Source organism: Lepeophtheirus salmonis, chromosome 8 (genome assembly GCF_016086655.4).
Source record: "Lepeophtheirus salmonis chromosome 8, UVic_Lsal_1.4, whole genome shotgun sequence".
NCBI lineage: Eukaryota > Metazoa > Arthropoda > Copepoda > Siphonostomatoida > Caligidae > Lepeophtheirus > Lepeophtheirus salmonis.
This window is the reverse complement of record NC_052138.2, coordinates 4847203-4865931: the sequence shown is the minus strand read 5'-3', so window position 1 is coordinate 4865931 and position 18729 is coordinate 4847203. Positions and strand designations below refer to the sequence as shown.

At 32.7% G+C, this 18729-nt stretch overlaps 2 protein-coding genes across 2 annotated transcripts; both read left to right on the top strand.

Annotated features, from left to right (window-relative positions):
* The first annotated feature begins 12968 nt into the window (after positions 1-12968).
* On the top strand, positions 12969-18042 carry LOC121122525 (general transcription factor 3C polypeptide 3). Its single transcript, XM_040717546.2, has 10 exons — positions 12969-12986; positions 13065-13139; positions 13189-14710; positions 14778-15675; positions 15736-16274; positions 16335-16515; positions 16568-16700; positions 16760-17282; positions 17348-17482; positions 17546-18042. Exons 3-10 carry the CDS (start codon positions 14603-14605, stop codon positions 17810-17812), a joined length of 2784 nt encoding a protein of 927 aa, XP_040573480.1. The 5' UTR covers positions 12969-12986; positions 13065-13139; positions 13189-14602; the 3' UTR covers positions 17813-18042.
* LOC121122527 (meiosis-specific nuclear structural protein 1-like) lies at positions 13093-14374 on the top strand. Its single transcript, XM_040717547.2, has 2 exons — positions 13093-13139; positions 13189-14374. The coding sequence occupies exons 1-2, from the start codon at positions 13093-13095 to the stop codon at positions 14372-14374; spliced, it is 1233 nt and encodes a 410-aa protein (XP_040573481.2).
* Positions 18043-18729: the final 687 nt, after the last annotated feature.

The following is an 18729-nucleotide window of genomic DNA, read 5'->3' as shown; positions in this document are numbered from 1 at the left end:
CTAGACATATATGTATACATATGTATTAAATAATCATAAGAATAATAAGGAGAAGGGGTTAAGAAAATGCGTAGGATCACTAGTGCATTAGAATGTACCGGAATGACAAAAATTGGGAATTCGGTATTCCCGGATATTTTTATTTTTCATTTCATTCCTCTAAACAAGAAAATACCCATTTAACGTCCAAAGATAAAAAAGAAGAATGGTCCTTTATGGACGCGTTTTGATTTCAAAATCTGTAAAATTTAGAAGTAGAGGAAATTTTGTTGTTGTTCAATTAAAATTATCGATTTGAATCGAGTTACAGAATATCATATATTTCATATTTGGAATTAGAATACTTATACCATGAGGTAAGTTAGAGAAAAATATTGTTTCAAAATATATATTTTATCTATAATACTTAATAAAATAAAATTTATGTAACTCGATTCAAATCGATAATTTTAATTAAACAACAACAAAATTTCCTTTATTTTGTAATTTTACAGATTTTCAAATCAAAACGGGTTCATAAAGGACTATTTTAATATTTAACGTTTAATGGTTATTTTCTTGTTTAGAGGAATAAAATGAAAAATAATAAATATCCGGCAATACCGAATTCCACAATTTTGTCATTTCGGTAGAGTCTATTGTACATACACAACAGAAACAAAAAAGAATATTTGCTTGAATCACTCCGATGTTGATCCCCAATTCTACTCTGAATCCAAGTGGAACTTACAATTATTACTTTGCAACAAATCCTCAGGGGTGCGTTCGGTCTTTTATGAGCACACACGAATGTTCAATCTGGTTTTGAATATATTTCTATGCAGTAGAAAAAGGATGTTCACTACTCAAGAATTAAATAGTAATGACAACAGCTAAGGACTAGAAAATTCATTCTTCAGATTACCAATTCTAAAAAACAAGCACTCTATAAAACACATTATACAAAATTGTATCACTCTGTCGTCTTCGAAGAGTTATAATATCTTTTACGACATTATCTCTAATCAATCATAGTTTTAGGGTTATTTTTCCGCAGATATACCGAATTATTCGAGACTATCAGAGCTACTACAAACTAATATTTTAGTATTTCCACAATTATGTCGGTTCATGATGGATTTCATTATTAAGAGTTACACTCTATGACACGAATCCTGATCCATAGGTCTATTCATAAATTGGAAAAACATAGTGAGACACAATTTATAATCATTAATTCCGTAACCAATCATTATTTTGTTTTTCATTAAGGGAAAGACAATGGACACTTACCCACCGTTCCGGCACCACTGCTTTAGGGCCGGTTTTAGTTTGAACAAGGGCTATGCAGTCGATTTCTTTCATCTATTTAGGAATAATTTATTTTTCATTTTTTTCTTTTAATAAAAAATATTAAATGACCTTTTTTTGGCCTTTTCTAATAAAAAGAGGGCAATCCTTATTCTATCATTATCATCATTTTTAAACGTCTTCTTTGTTTATATATTTACCTATTCCTTACAACACCGGGCCCCAATCAAAAGGTGGGCTAAAGGTAAGTTCCTACACTGTTGTAACTTTACAACAGTTGACTGACTGTAGGGGATATAACCCCCTCCCAATTTTAGGAATTTTTGATTTTTAAATGAAGTTATTTTCGATGGATTTTATGATTGAAGGGGGGCATATTGGTCTGAACATACGCCTCATGAATCAAATAAAGGTTCTAAGCTATACCTAAAATTCTGGGCTATCTTAAACATTGTTATGGGATTTTCTCCTTTTCTTGATTTATGTTTGAGACTGTTTTTATGTGGACGCACCATACATATATCTTCCTCAGATCCAACTTGATCTATATTCAGAGCAATCTAAAAAAAATTGAATATTAAAATGAGCTGGATATTATATGTAGCATCAGTGGTAATTTAATCATGTAATAAAAATATTATTTAATTACCAAATTAATTTTAATCAATTAGTGATGACAGAATTGACTGACTCTTTAATGAAGTATATATTTTTGTGTCCATTAGCAGGTGGTTTTCAGAGTCAATGACGTCTCAATATTTATGGACATGTAATATATATTATGCATTCATTGACTTATTCTTTGATCTATTGAGGATCAGATAATTACTAGACACAACTATGTTGTGTTCAGAGTAGAGAACAAATACTAAGTGGACTGACAATAGGATACATTAGGGCTTCAGGTTCCGTTTAGTCTTTTTGTCCCTTATTAGTGATATGATTGAACTTTAATCGACACAATTGGAAAAAGGAGAGATTGTCATTTTCAAAAATGTTTTTTCTTTATTTTCGACTGAAAGGTAAGAATATTTTTTACTAAAAACTACATGTAGTGTTCTCCATTTACGACCAACCGCTTCCCAATCCTCTCCCTGACTTTCCACAATCCTCCCTGACCTTGTATGCCTCCAAGACAGAGCACAGGGTTCTGATGATATTGTCCTGCAAAGTCTGCATGTTGGTATGATTGCTTAAGTTGGACACTGCCTCTACCACCGACAACACTTAGAAGTCAAGAGGGATGGGATCGGGGAAGAAGGAAGGCCACATATTCTTTGGGTAGAAGATATCAAGCCTTTTGTTCTGGAACCGATAAGCCTGATAAATCTTGGCGGTGTGTCACAGAACACTCTTCTGCATCAGGGCCACCTTCCTCTTCCAGTTTGGTCCATACTTTATAGTGATCCCGGAGAATTTTATGCATTAAAAACGGTACTATACTAAACTGATGGTGGAACCCGTTCATCATCACATTGTAATATAAATTAATTATTTTTTTTTTCGTTGGAAATAGCCACCCATTGCCAGGATTACAAAGCGGAGACGAAGAGGCACTTAGCAAAGGTAGCACGGACAAAGATGTCCACACCAACTGAAATGACTGTGTTTTAGACTAGATAATTGACAGCATCCCTAAGGAGCACCGCATCATCCTCAAGTGCCAGAAGCACCCATTGGCATGGTCAGGGCAGTTATAATGCCAGACAGGCAGAAAATATCCCTCATATTCATTAAAGAGGGAGTGAAGATCAACCAACACGTCTACAAGGTCATGTTGGTAGACAAGATCCTTTCTTGACTTCTGGACACAGTTGGTGGTACCCCTTACATCTTCAGCCGAGACAGGTACTCTTTCACAGTGCAAAAAGTGTGCCAGATTAGTATAAGTCCAATTTCAATGGCTTTTGCAGAAATAATATATGGCCTCATGTATCCCTGACTTGAATCCAAGCACCACCCAACCAAAGACAATCATAAGTGGGCCCTCATCCAAAAATGGGCCTATATATCTGAAGAAACTGTCCGTGCTGCCTCTGCCCAAGTGCCTCTTTGTCTCCACCATATAATCCGGGCAAAGTTTTTTTTTTAAATTAACTGATATTATAATTTGATCATTTTCATAAAATTTTATGTTCATTAATATTGAATTAATAAAATTACACATATATTGACGATCTTATTTAGGGATTAAAGTTATTAATTATTTAATTATCCAGATCTTAAAATCATGGAGGGAGGAAAGGGGAACACGAATCTTTGTCTTTTTTTTCTTTATTCTATGACCACTTTATGGTCAGGCAATGAACAATATTTCCAGTCGATTGACTGCGTATATATACCCCCCTTGAATGAGAGAACTATGTATGTTAATTAAATAAAGCTAGAAGCACTCCCTGGACCAATCCATTGCATAAGTACAATAAGTACTAATTTTATTCTGGCTAGGGTGGGTAGTTGCTTGTCTTAAACAATGGGACAAAAAGCATGGCCTTTTCTTTTTTATGAAATATGTATGTGCACACACACTCTGTATAACAACTACAGAATTGCAAAATGGCAGATGTTATTTCTTGAATCATCTCACAGTCCCTTTTCTTGATGGAAGAAGGATCTCCTTTTGTCCCCCTATTTTTTTATTTATATTTTATTCTTTCCTTTCAACGTGTTTTTCATTTCCAAAAAGAAAAACCCTGGGATCTTGGTTATAATATTCATCATCCTCAAATTAGTTAGGACTTGGATGGGAACTGAAACTCAATGTTTCAGTCTCTTCTTGGAGTCAATAAACCCTCACGCTTATATCTATCAAATAGCCTACAATATACATATGTATTTGTACAACATATTTTGATTTGCCCTTGGAAATTCGACCCCTGTCACCTAATTCTTCTCATTTTTAATGGCACAAGCGTTCAGTCACAACAGCAAAGACTCATAATATTGGAGTTACTTTTTTATATGAAGCCTAAGGATATTAAATATATATATATTTTTTTTTTTGGTTAATGAAAGAATATTTTCATCTTTTTACGGATATTCTAATGAATAATCATAATTCATAGATGTCTGCCTCAAAAAATGAAGAATTAATTGACTTAAAAACCTACCAGTACTTGAAGAATTAGAGTCTCATCAAAAAATGAAATTACCAACAGGTTATAGTTTATATTTTTATTGGTTTAATATTGTCCATCAATCAACCAATATCTCACCCTATGTACTTGTCATTTTTTTGATCAACTTGGTGGAATGCCTCCTCACTGGCGGCCAGATAGTTTGCACAACATTTTCCAGAATATTTGTAACCACAGATGCCGTCAGGGAGACTTTGCTCAGCCTGGAAACTATATCAACCTTCCTCTTGACCATATATTGCAAAGTCAAGAGGATTAAGCTAAAATAAATTTTAGGGTTAATTTGGCGCCGATATGGTCCTATTCAACCATGGAATCTATCCATTTATAATTATGAAGATAAATTTTGGCTAATTTAAATGCAATTTACAACACAACTAAAGGATTAATGAAAACAATTTATTGATATAGAAATTAACGATAATTATTCGTGGAAGAATACAAATGTAACAACACAGATTCCTTTTAAAAAACAAAACAATTGTGGATTAATTTTGTCTTAACGGCCACATATAAAGAAAATTAAGAAAAGGAGATATGGCCAATATATATTTTTATAAGCAAATATTTCATAGACATATTTTGATCAATCATTTGGGCCTTTCTGGGATAAGCTAAGATAGCCAAGAATTTTATCTATAGTTTAAAACTTTTATTGGGTTTATGGGTGCTATATTGGACCCGCTAAGACCTTTCACATAAAGTCCCTCAATTTCTAATTCTTTTATTTTAATGTGTAATTTGCGACACTTTCAAAAATTAATCCGCAGATTTTTTTTTTAATAAAAATTGTTCATTATTATTCCACAAAGAATACAAAAGTAATATCCCAGACTTCATTTTAAGAAAAACTATTGTAACATGATTTTTTGATGACATATGACCACAAAAGATACTAAACAATCCATTTTTCTGTGGTTATTGTTTTCCGTGGGCTACTTTAGTAAGGAGTGATAATTCACATATCTCTTGTTCTAAAAATAAAGGAAATGTAATAAGTTGCCTACAAAACTGTGGTTTGAAAAAACACTTAGATGTAACGATCAAGAGAGGTCCAACATCCCAACAAACGCGTCTTAGATGAAGGAATGGGAGTGTATGGAGCAGCTGCTCTTTTATAAGAAAAGGATCTTTCTTTCTAAAATAACAAAAAAAAAAAAAAAAAAAAAATCATGGTTGATTGAGGATTATTGTAAAAAAAAAAAAAAAAATATCCTACGACTTAAAATGAAGGTTTTACTTCCGTTTAGATCAGTGTTGAATGTAACATTATTTGATAAATGACTATTCTTAGAACTGTATCCTTTTTGTCAATATATATATAGTATAATATGAATGGAACACGTACCAAAATCTTTAAAAAAAAATAATGCCCAAAACAATTACAGGGGGCCTTGTATACTGCCAGGGGGATCTGCAGGGGTGGGCTGGAGGGGCTATACTTTATCCCAAATTAAGGAATTTTGTATACTTACTAGAATATTTTTGTTAATAGCTGCAGATTTGTGGTTTTTTCTTTATATTGAATTTTTGAAATTTGTTTCTAAAAAAGATTTTTTTTTTGTTAATATCTCTCAACTTTTTAAATTTTTTTCCAAAGCAATTAATATTTGAAATTTCATTTTAAAAAATTATCTTCCAAAAAAAATAATTTTCTGTGAATAGGTATAGTTTCTTGAATTTTTTTTTCAAAAAATTTAATATTTCAAATTGAATTTTTTAAATTTTATTCCCAATTTTTTTTTTTCTTTGTGAATTTTTTTTAGAAAAAATTAATTTTTGAAATTATTTTCTGTGAATGGATATGGTTTTTTGGCAGAATCCATCCTGACTGCCTACAACATCAAGAAATACATTACAACCAAAAAGAACCAAAACTTGTATGTCTGACTTCTGGCTATACCTCAATCCACCTGAACTTACCAGTTAGGGGTGTTTTGGAAAATAATGTCTGCCGCACTTACCATCCAAATTTGCATTAGCTCCGAGCTACGATCAAAACAGGGTATATGCCATGGATACGGCCTTCATCGTCAAGAGCTGTCAATCTGTTCGCCGCCGTATCAATGCTGTTATTTCGTGTTAAGACAATAACAGCCTTGATACAGAGGCTGTAGCCCCCCTCCAAAAGAAGGAATCTTTAAAAACTTAATAAAAATGAAGGAAAAAACAGGGATGGAATTGAAAAAATTATCATGATAAAACATATGAAATTTTTTTTGAAGTACATATTTCCTTTAAAAAAAGGTCATTCCAATGATTCAGACGCCCTTGAAAGGAAGCCATATAAAAAATATGGTTAAATGTAATATTTAAACATACCAGGCAATCATTGGTTTTTAATTGTCTGTTCCTGATACAATAACAATTACGTTTACATGCTACTACAAGTTTAGCCCATCACTCTAAGTGAAAATAAATTTTATTGATTACGCTCACTAGTTTTCAACATAATGGTTTAATATTAATAGTATGGAGGAGTGGATCATTTTAATTGGGAAGGGGGGTTCCATTTAATACGTAGGGCTAATTGAGCCAATTTTGTTGAAGTTGTGAGATCTGGAATTTAATTTATTTTCTTATTTTACATCAATGTTGATAAAAAAAAATGCAGATTTCATATAATGGGTTTTTTATTTTATTCCGAAAGTTGCATTATGGGAGAACTCCCTGTATTAGGTATCCATTCAGAAGAAGAGAAAGGAACAGAACGCAGGTAAATCCTTACAAAAATGGGGGTAACAATGGATATTCAATCCCTCTTGAATGTAGTTTTTATCTCACCATACTATTTTGGGCATGATGCTTCCTAGTAATGTTGTATAATTACATAGCACATACTTTTGATTATAGGGTGATCCTATTTTAATTTCCAACAAAGTGGGATATTGGCCAAAATGATGAAACTGAAAAATAAATAACATTTGATTTTTATTCTACAAAATCTGCTAAACTATGTGCAAATCCTAGATTATTACAAAAATGTACTTATAAATTTGCCCATAAATTTTCAGAACTGTGGGGGAGTAATCATAGCTATGGATGAGTAAAACGTAGAGAAAAATATCAATTTTATGATTTAAAAATAAATACGGTTGCTCCTATCGTTTTTTTGTTATCCCTAAAAAATAATTATATAAATATACGTATAATCCTGCGATGCCCCTGAAGTTCAATATTTCCTTTAATATTAATGAAAAAAGCACTTCATTGCTATAAAACAGGCTTTCAAAATGTCCGACATCCAAATATTGACACCACGTGAAAACGTTCAATTAAATGACAAGTTTTCAATAATAAAAATTTTAATATGATTTGGTGGATGACAAGTATGTATGAGAACTAAAAGTGTAACGAGTGTATCCCGTAATTATTCGAGTTGTTCTTGCTCGTGACATATCACTAATATGTAGGGATGCACCGATTCCAAATTTTCAGCCGACTCCGGTTCGGATACGGTTTTTATCAGGAATTCCGATTCCTTATTATTAATAAAATAATTTCTTAAGCAAATAATAAAATTGTTTATTTTTTTAAGGTTTAACTTTTTATTAATTACGGATAGGAAAAAAATTACATGAATTTATAAATAATAATTAGTTATTAATTACTTTTAATTTTAAATAGCTAATTAATTTATGGTTGGCTCATATTAGGGAGTTTGACGTTCAGCCATTGTTAGATATTTAAAGTCAACCTTTATATGCTTCCTCTACAAATTCAAATATGTATAAACCATTGTTCGAGTCCGAACTCGTGTCTTTTTTAATGTACCCGGTACGGATACTGATGACTTGAACTTGAATCAGAAAATATGGACTCGACTTCAGTTCTGTTATAAACAACATTATTTCAACAAACATACAAAAAGAAATATTTAGTGAAGAAGTTACTTAATAGTTTCAGAGTAAACCGCTCAATCTAACTTCTACCGTGAGAGACTTTTTGAACGACTCATCATGATACAATTCAAATATATGGGGCACTAACAATGGGATTATTTCTATGACAAGGAAATTTCTTGTACAAACCTGAAAATGGGTGTATAACCCATGTGCTTCGTTTTTTTAAATTTTTACACACGACGTCGTCTAGTCTAGATATTTTATTGATTTGTAACTGTAATTGGGTAGGGTTCTAGGAGAAAATATTTTTGCCGAAGGGCAACTTGCGGAGCAGACATTTTGCCGAAAGTTAATTTCGCCGAATGACTATTTTGGACAATTGGCCGGAAAATGATATTAAATTTATCGACATATACGATTGCATATTTTAATTCCATTTACATGATAGTATGATAAATCAGTGGCAGCTGAAGAATTTAACCTACTTTGTGCCCAGGAGCTCATCTGCACAACTTCTGGTCCGGGTCGTGTTATAGCATATTATAAAAGGGTTATAAATGCTTAGAAACGCGGTGATGGTTGGGTTTAAACTGCTTTGAGGTCCAACACTTCACCTGTACATCCTGTTGGCTAGGCATAATCAATTGCACGTCATACTTTCTCTTTCTTTATCCAAATTTGAGACTATATAGTTATAATAGTTGAAATTTGTTTTTTTAATATGGAAAAAATTGTGGGTTTATTATCTCACATTGAGTATTATATGGGGGAGGGACTGAGAGATGAGGCCAAGATACAAGAAAAAGTTGTAGCGCCTTACATAATGAGATAGGACCTCCTCCGGACTCATCCCTCAGTCTACGGATGAAATCCGAATACCCCACCCCATACTCTATAAAAGACAAAATTACAATCTCCTTGATATAATCTGACCTTTTATCTACTTTCGTGGTCTTCAAAGTGTCGAATATCTCGAAAAACTCGAGATCACTTTCCTCCTACTAAAATAATGTATACTTTGCTTTTGTTATTACCTTCTTATTAAAAGGTTGGGAGGATTACATTTCAACTATCCGCTGTCGCTGTCTCCAATTTGAGATAGAAAGAGAAAGTATGACATATGGACTAAATTATACAGTACACCTTCCGCAGGATTATATTTTGGGAGGGTTTGGTTTTTGGAATCTTTTTTTTTAAATCCATAGCTATTCAAGAAAATTAATTTTTTTGAAAAAAAATGCAAAAGTTAAAAATTTTTTTGAAAAAAAAAATTAAAATGAAATCTTTGGGGAAAAAAAATCAAAATCCATAGTTCTTCAAAGAAAATTATTTTTTTTTGTAAAAAATTTCAAAAACCCACAGCTATTTAAGAAAAATTGAATTTAAAAAAAAAATCCAAAAACCACATTTCTTCACAAAAAATTTTTTTTTTTAAATTCACATCTATTCACAAAAAAATTAATTTTGTGGGGAAAAAATTCAAAAATATTCACATAAAATAATATTTCGGAATAAAATTTTGAGAAGTTAATTTTTTGGAATTTTGTATATTGGGGAGGGCTACGGCCCTCCAGCACACCCCTTGTGGACGCCCCTCATCCCTGTAATTGTGTTTCCAAAAAATGAACTCAAATAAGTTTTATTGTTCATATAAATAATTATGCATATGTATTGGTGGAATCAGGATTATTTAGCCGATTCCGATTTTTCAAAAAAAGGCCTATTCTTGGCAATTCCGATACCGATTCCAATGCATCTGTATATCCCTACTAATAAACCTTATTAAACGTTACTTGAAGTATAAAGATTGCAAAAATCTTTTTTTCCCACGATGAGTATCTCTAAGGAAGTCAAGGATGTCTTAACAGATGGTGAATAAGGCATAAGTTACTTCCTTTAGCCTATATAATATACACATTATATTAACACCATTGTGCGTCAGTCCATTCTCCTTCTTCTATAAGATAGGGATATAAATAAACTACTTGAGGGTCCTAATATCCTTACTTGCATATTAAAAGGTGAATTAACTCAAGTACATGGATTTGTTAATAATAAAGTTCCCTCCCGGGACATTCACACTACAGAATACATAAATATTAGAGTTGGATTCGAGTTATAACCCGTGATGAATATTATATTTTAATTAAACCAATTATTTGGATTATTATATGCTATTAATGTATGTTTGTCACAAATCGTGCTGCACACTTGAACTTTACTCAAGACACACTATTTGTGAACCCATTAGCATTTAATATTATCTTATTTGCATCTCCTAATGTGAATTCTATCTAATCAAGCACAAATGTTACTTGTTGATATATACACTCCTGTCCTCAGCTAGCGTTGAGAGAGTATTTTCTTAAGGTGATATTTGAATTAAGGATAGAGGCCAGAGTTTAAAAGATGAAAACTTAAAAAAAAAAAACTTTTTTCAATTAATCAAATGTTTAATCGTGAAATACATAATTATAATTAAATTAGTAACTACTTTACAAATATAAATACATAGATTTTTAAATACAAACTACTTTTTTTTTGCTCTCTGTTTCTTAGATTTGAAAGGGAATATCTTGAGTCATGCCTCTTGCTCCGGAGTCTTATTGTTAAATTCAGTAATTTCGTTACCATGTATGAATTGAGGTTATTTCTAACTTGATCAAAAAATAACGCTAATGGTAAGAGTTCTTCGGTTAGTTACCACAAATGCGCCAAGAATACCTTGATTACTACATCTACACAAGTTTTATTGATTTGCATATAACTGATCAAGCTATTCACCAGTATGAGATCATTCAAAGGAGCTGCTGAAGGAAGTAGAGTTGTAAATTATTCAGATAGGTAACCAAAAATTTTATAAAAAGTGCAACAAACAATTTAGTCCAGTCACAAATATTAGATAACAAATTAAACTATATTTTTACTGAGCAGATCGATCTTTATAGCATAAAGAAGCTTAGACATCATCCTTGCTTTGTGTTGGGCACCAGGTCAGAAGAACTGTTGTACACTCATGTAGAGAATTACCAACATGACCAGTTCCTTACAATCCCCTCTAAGAAAAGTCTTAGAGGACAACGTGTTGACAAGCTGAAGGATATCTTCTTCTTCTCTATCTTCCAGAAATGGATAATTGAGGTCCTTGATATCACAACAAAATAATGATTTAGGCTAAGGAATAGTTAAATCTAACACTCAAATATTGACCAATGCTACTAATGAAAAAATTATGACTTGTGAATGCAAATTTGTGAATCAGTGAAACAAAAAAATGAAAACTTATGCAATACGTAGTAAAATTTGGCATATGTACTAGTAACTAGTAAGAAAATTTCCAAAAAAATAAATAAATTTATGAGCACAGCTGTGGATTTTTGAAATTTTATTCCAAAAAATTTAATTTTTCAAATTAAAAAAAATATATATAACAAAGCCCCCACATCAAAAAAAAAATATTCTTTCCTATGGACGCCCCTGATAGAAAAATGGTATTTTTTAACTATTATTTGAAATATGAAAGAATTGGAATCTGCATCGGGATTTTTTTATTCGTCCTATCACTACTTGTAGTGGTTCTGACATAGCCTTTTTTTAAAAAATATGTCAATTTCTCGGTCTTTTATTGTGGAAATCATTTAAGGCAATATTAAGTGCAATTTGTACATCCTCCAAAGGGTTAATAAGAAAAATTTGTCGATAGACATTGAGGATAATTTGTGTCGAAGAATGCAAATGAAATCCTTACTCAATTTTGAAAAAAAATATCATTCTAGCTTGCTTTTGTGTTGAAGTAGTGTAACCAATTTGACATAATAAAATTATTTATAAATTAATTACTATATACATATACAAATATTGACTAGCTTATGAAAGCCAGATTCCCGAAAAATTTGTTAAATATATTTCATGATGTGATGATTTAAGCTACAACAATATGTATTTATGATTCTCATTCAAGTTACACCAATTTTAAAATATAAAATATTTATTTATTTGCCACGAATTTTAATGATTAAGTATTACTTAATAGTTGATTCATTTCGTTATAAGGAGGCTTCAATAGTTGGTTCAAACCGCTATCAGAACAAATATTATGCTGACTGCCCAATAATTAATTAAACAGATAAATTGGAAAGAGAAAAAATGTTTAAGGATAGAATAAGTCAATTAATGATTGAGATTCAATGAACGATGGCAATGAACTAATCGTTTATATCGAATTTTTTGGAGCTCATATATATCTGTTCATGTCTTGAGTAAAACTCCTGAATCCAGAGGTTGTCTCGTACCTTATAATTATCAAGATATGTTTTTCATTGGAGTATGAGTCTATTGAATAATTAGTTAGTATTGCACCATGAATCATCATCAAATATATTTTTGTTTTTTTTTGGTAAATTGTCAGTTCGGCAATGTGTTCTAGAACCATTATATGTTGTGTCAAGTTTTAATTTGTACAAGTAATTGAACAGATTGCAACCCAAAAATTAGATGAATTATTTAATTGATGGATTTCTCAAAAAGAATAAACTATGAAGTACCCATGACGTATCAAGTGAGAGGAGGGAATCGACAGCTGACAACAAAAACTAAGTGTATTTTTGTTTTAGTAAAGTAACGCCGGATGAAGTATTTATTTCTATTTTAATGACGTCATCAGAGCTGAACTCCTATAAAGTGGACCGAATTGAAGAAAGGTTCATCAATCATTGTAAACAAATAATAAACAAAAATATTGATCAAGCATTTCAAAATGAAAATTGTAACTAATAAAATATATACTTTAAAGGTTGAAAATGTTTCCAAGAAGCGAGTATATGACGGATAGAGAATTGGTTGAAGCAAAGCGTCGTCAGTTATTGAGGTAAAGAAGTCATTCTAAGTCGGTACAAGTTAACATGTCTTATTTACAGAAATAATGACCCAGACCTTCGAGAACTCGAATCTAAACTTCAGCTAGCCTATATTAATAAGGCTAGAGCAGCCCAAATTGCGGAAAAAGAACTCCATCGAGTGACTCAGAGATCCAAGGCTCAGGAGGAGCTTCAAAAGGAGAGAGAAACTCTTGAAAGGTGCCTGCAAAAGGAAGAAAAATACCAGATAATGAAAGAATTTAAGGATAAAACGGAGTATAGAAAAGCTTTAACTCTTCAAATAATGGAGAAAAATGAACTGTGCCGTCTGGAATTTCAAGATTTCCTTGATGAAAAGAAACTAATTGATGACATTGTACTCAAAATCAAGAAGGAAGATGAAAAAAAGCGATATGAGCGACTCATTGCGAAGAAAGTCGAGAAAGAACTCATTGATGCATTTGTAAATACTCAAAAAGAACGTGAAAAACGAGATCAAGAATTCTTAGATCGTCAAAATCAAGAGATACAGCGCTATTTAGCTGAAAGGCAGGAGATACTCAATGAGAGAGAACGGATTCAAAAGGAAAAACGAGTAATTAAGAATGAGTCCGTTCTTAAATTGGCTGAACAAATCTTTGAGAAGGAGAAGGATTTGCTTGAAAAAGAAGACATATTGAGAGAGGTCTATGAAGGCCGAAAGCGGGATGAAGATAAACTGGCAGAGCACATGGAAATAGAAAATACAATACGACGTAAATTAGACTTATGCAAAAGTAATCAAATCGCGATGGAGCTACGACAAAAAGACATTGAACGCCAACGGCTGGAAGAGGAAGAGTATCGTCTTAGATGGATTGAAACTATGGAGCAAGAAGCCAAAGTTGAGCAAATGAATGATCAAAAACGTAGAATGAAGAGATTGCAACTTCGAAAAGAGGCAGAGTGTCATATGGAAGAGAGAAGAATACGTAGAATCAAGGAGAATGAAGAGGAAATGTTATTCTTAAAGACTTTAATGGCAGAGGAAGAAGAGAGGAATCGTATAGTGAACGAAGAAAGAATGAATTTATTACGAGAAAATGCATCCAAGCTTCTGGGCTTCTTACCTCCTGGTCTGCTCAGAGAATCTGATTTAGATGATTTGCCTTCTGAAGTCAGGAAATCATATTTTCAGCAAAGTAGTCATTGTCAGAAAGATCCATTGAGGAAACTGGAAGAATTTTATAACATCAATACAGACTGAAAACTTTAGCTCACTAATGTATTTACCAAAAATTACTTTATTATTAGGCATTATTTAGAGTCAACATATTCATTCTTTGTAGCTTACCTCACAAATCTGTTAATTAATGTACTCAGCTCATGGTTATCTTGTTACATATACAATACTATAATATAATCAATTGCAATTTTGATTAAATGATTTTATAAATATAGATATTTCTACATTTTTAAATATTTAAATCATAGTATGGACGACGTTCCTAAAGTTTCCATTTCTGAGACGCAACTTCTGGATCCAGTAGCCATATTAAAACAGCTTCAGCTTGACGATGAGACTGAAGGTCAGGAAAATGAGGTAATTATTACTTTCCTTCAATGCTATGTATTCTTAGATTGTATCTTAATATTATATATCTACATAGACATCTACGGAAAAGCCTTCTACTTCTATAGAAGCAGTTGCGAGTGGCAATGCTTTAAAGTTTTTTATGAATCAAGATTCTGATGAAGATTATTTCGATGAAAAGGAGGATGAGGCGTATATGGATGTTGTGGATGGAGAAGAAACTTTGTATGAGTTCAAAGATGATCCGAATGCCGTGAGGGAGCGTGAGTTAACAGATAAATACCTTGCTGGAAACTTGTCATTTAGTGACTTTGTTCGAGAAATGAATCAAGAAAGTGATGAAGAAGAGCTAAGTAGTGAGTTAGAGGAAAATAATGAAGATGAAGACGAAAAAGATGAGGAATGGATTCCGGAGACAAAAAAATCAAAAGTCTCTGAAATTGATGATCCAAATTCAGAAGCTGAAACGGATCATTGCACCCAGTTTGAAAAAGAAATGGATCAAACAAGTCGACAGCAGTTAGGGAAGAAAAAGAAACGAGTTGGTGTTCGAACTCGTCGTCGAAAACTAGACCCTGCCCTTCAAGGTCTTATCGGTGAAGCCAATCTTAGATTTGCTAGGGGAGATAAAGAAACTGCGATAAGAATGTGTATGGAGGTAATAAGACAGGACCCTACTGTTCCTGAGCCTTTTCAAACCTTGGCTGCTTTGTACGATGAGAATGGAGAGGCTGAAAAGTCTCTTCAATTCTCTCTCATTGCCGCACATTTAGCTCCTCAAGATCCTGAGGAATGGGCAAGACTTGCGGATTTGTCTTTGGAGCTAGGTGATCAAAGTCAAGCTGCAGCTTGTTATAGGAAAGCGATCGATGCGGAACCAGAAAATCCTAGGTATCATTTGGCAAGATGTGAACTCCTAGAGCAGCTCGGCGAAATGAAAATTGCTTTGAGAGGATATAAGAGGTTTATACAGGGTCAGGAGAAAAAAATCATATACGAGGATGTCTAATATCAAATTCTTTTTATATTTATAGTCTTAAGGGATGATCAAGGTAAGGATTTTCTTCATGGATCCAAGGAAATTGCTCGAATTCTGCATCAAAAAGGAGACGTAGAAGAGGCAAAAAATATCATCGAAACAGCTTTCAAAAAACATCCGGATTGTGTCAGTCCAGATGATGTTAACTTGTTTTTGGAACTCCTCATATCATTAAAATTGTATGAAGATACTTTGGATATTCTTTGTAGCAAGTCTATTGTTAAATTTTCCTCAGATTTACCCCAGAATGAATTGGAAGACCTTTCTCCAGAAAAACAACTACAATCCTTTAATAAAGTAGTCATTCCTGAAGACACCCCTCTTGATATCCGTGCTAAACTTATAATTGTTTTGATTAATTTGAAAGCTTGTCATTTGGTGAAGGATGACTTGTCAAATGAGCTATTAAATTCAAATGTGGAAGAATTCGGGGATTTGATGCTAGATGTAGCAGAGGCGTACATGAATCAGGAAAAATATGACATTGCGGAAGTTTACTTGAAACAACTAGTGCAGTCCAATGAATTTAATAAAGTTAATCAATCCACAGTCACGTTTGTCTGTCAAATAATTTTTTTATTTCTTTTTTTAAAGGCTGCAGTTTGGCTTTTTTATGGCGAGGCTCTATTCAAATTGGGACATCTCGAAGAAGCAGAAAAGGCTTATCAATTAGTTGTAGATCTTGCACCTCAACACTGCGATGCTCGTAAAACTCTGTCCATCATTCTTCATCGTTTAAATCGCCCTGATGAAGCCTTAAGCATATTGACTCAAGGTGGTAATTATACTTGATCTTTAGACTTTATATTTATTATAATTAATTTTAGATAAAGCGGAACTACTGGATTCGAGTCTTCTTTATGAGAGATGTCAATTGTTATTTTCCGAAGGGCAAACTGAGGAATTTATTGATAAAGCCAAAATGCTCTTTAATCGTCATTTCATCAACATCAGAAATAGGTTACTCTACTTTTACTACATGTTTTTGTAATTATCTATTCAAATATATGTATATTTAGGGATGAACTTCATGCCATTGCGTCTGCTAAAAAACTAGTTAGCAAGAATAGAGCCTTGTCCGAAGTGCGTGCCTTTTATCGTGAGCCAATAAAATTTGATGAGGGACCCTCCTTTCAGGAAGACAATCAAATCGAGTTGTCGGATGAATTTGAATTGTTTCGTAAATTATGCGTTCTTTTGCATAACCTTAAAAGGTATGACGAACTACAACGTCTAACATTTTCCGCCCTTGGATCACCACATTTCAATAAGAAGCTTGAACACTCTAAAGAACTTACTTTTTACTGCTTAATATCTTCTTTTCGCAATGGGGATTCATATCATGCGTATAATATTGTTCGCGAACTAGTTGTAAAGAATATTGATAACCATCGTGTATGGAATCTATTCAATTTAGTTATTATGAGGGCAGATGATGTGAGACACAACCGATTTCTTATGCGTCTCATGAGTCGTCATCCGGATAATCTTGCCCTTGGTATATTGAATGGACATAACTGTCTCGTTGCTGGGACTTATAAAGTAGTGCATGGTCATCATGACTCCTTTGGTATTAAGTATTAAATTCAATTTCTTCTTCTTTGTAGTACTCATTGGGGGAATACATGTCAGCATTCAGACAAGCCAAAACGAATCCCATGATTGCAATGATGTTGGGTCTAGCATACACGCATATGGCTTGCCAGAAATTTTCTGCTAAAAAACACAGTTTGGTCGTTCAAGTTAGTAATGAAAAAGTTCATTCCATAAATTTCTATAATTCAATATTATTATCATCATCTTAGGCCATTGCATTTCTTAATGTTTACATGGAATTGAGAGGGCCATGTCAAGAATCCTACTATAATCTAGGAAGAGCAATGCACCAATTAGGACTTCTTCCGAATGCAGTATTCTACTATAAAAAGACATTGGCTCTAAAGTCTGCAATACCGGAAAATAATAATTTTGATTTGAAAAGAGAGGCTGCCTATAATCTATCCCTAATCTATCAAAACTCTGGCAATGAGGATTTAGTGCGGCATTATATTCATAAATACATAGTGATTTGAAATATCTACAACCTACATTCTGTGAAATCTTATTCGAACTATCATATGAACCAAAAAAAACAACTCATGAAACAAGCAAAACTTCCTTCGTTTCTCAATTACCGTACATTCTTTTTTTGATATCCTCACTGAAGATTAAGGATGCTGATAGATTCATCATATGATTTGGAGTTCTTTAATGTACCTAAAAATATATTATCAAAGCTTTAAATACAAATTGTTAACTTCTATCCTCCCTCAATCCAACTTTATTGCATAATTTTCTCCTGTGACTAGGATACAGTTATTTCAAATCAGGATTAATATCAATTTTTGACTGACATGCTGTTACTTATTATTTAATATCCTGGGGTGTATGAACTATGCTCAACCTAATATTTTATTTATGTTATATATCATGGAGTCCTTCACAATGCATCACGGAGCACAAGGGCTCAGAGGAGCCCGGGTTTGAGCCATTTCCATAGATTAACAAAATGTGTCCTCAAATCAGCGTCATAGGATCAAATGTGATTATACCACTTAGTCTAAAAAGGTGCAATTCCCCCTATGGTCTCGGCGCTATCGTCCTCCTAAATTATATAATTGAATCAAGTCCTGATGCTTATAATGTCGAATTTGAACAATGTTATGTATTTGTCTCTTCTTTGGTTTCTTCTCTCTCCCCCCCTCTTATCTTATTATATTGTTCTTATTATTATTACTGTGACTATTTAAGATGTACGTAAAGTACAGTGTGATCATTTATCAGAATGATCACACCTGTTTGGATTATGATTGTCAAAGTAGTATGTAATATGTCCTTAATAAGAATAGATTAGTGTTTCTTATCAATCAAGCCTTCCTTCCTCCACGTCTTCTCTTCGTTTCTCTGGGTCGTTCTGGATTCATCTACCAAATAGCTTGTGTCTCTCAGC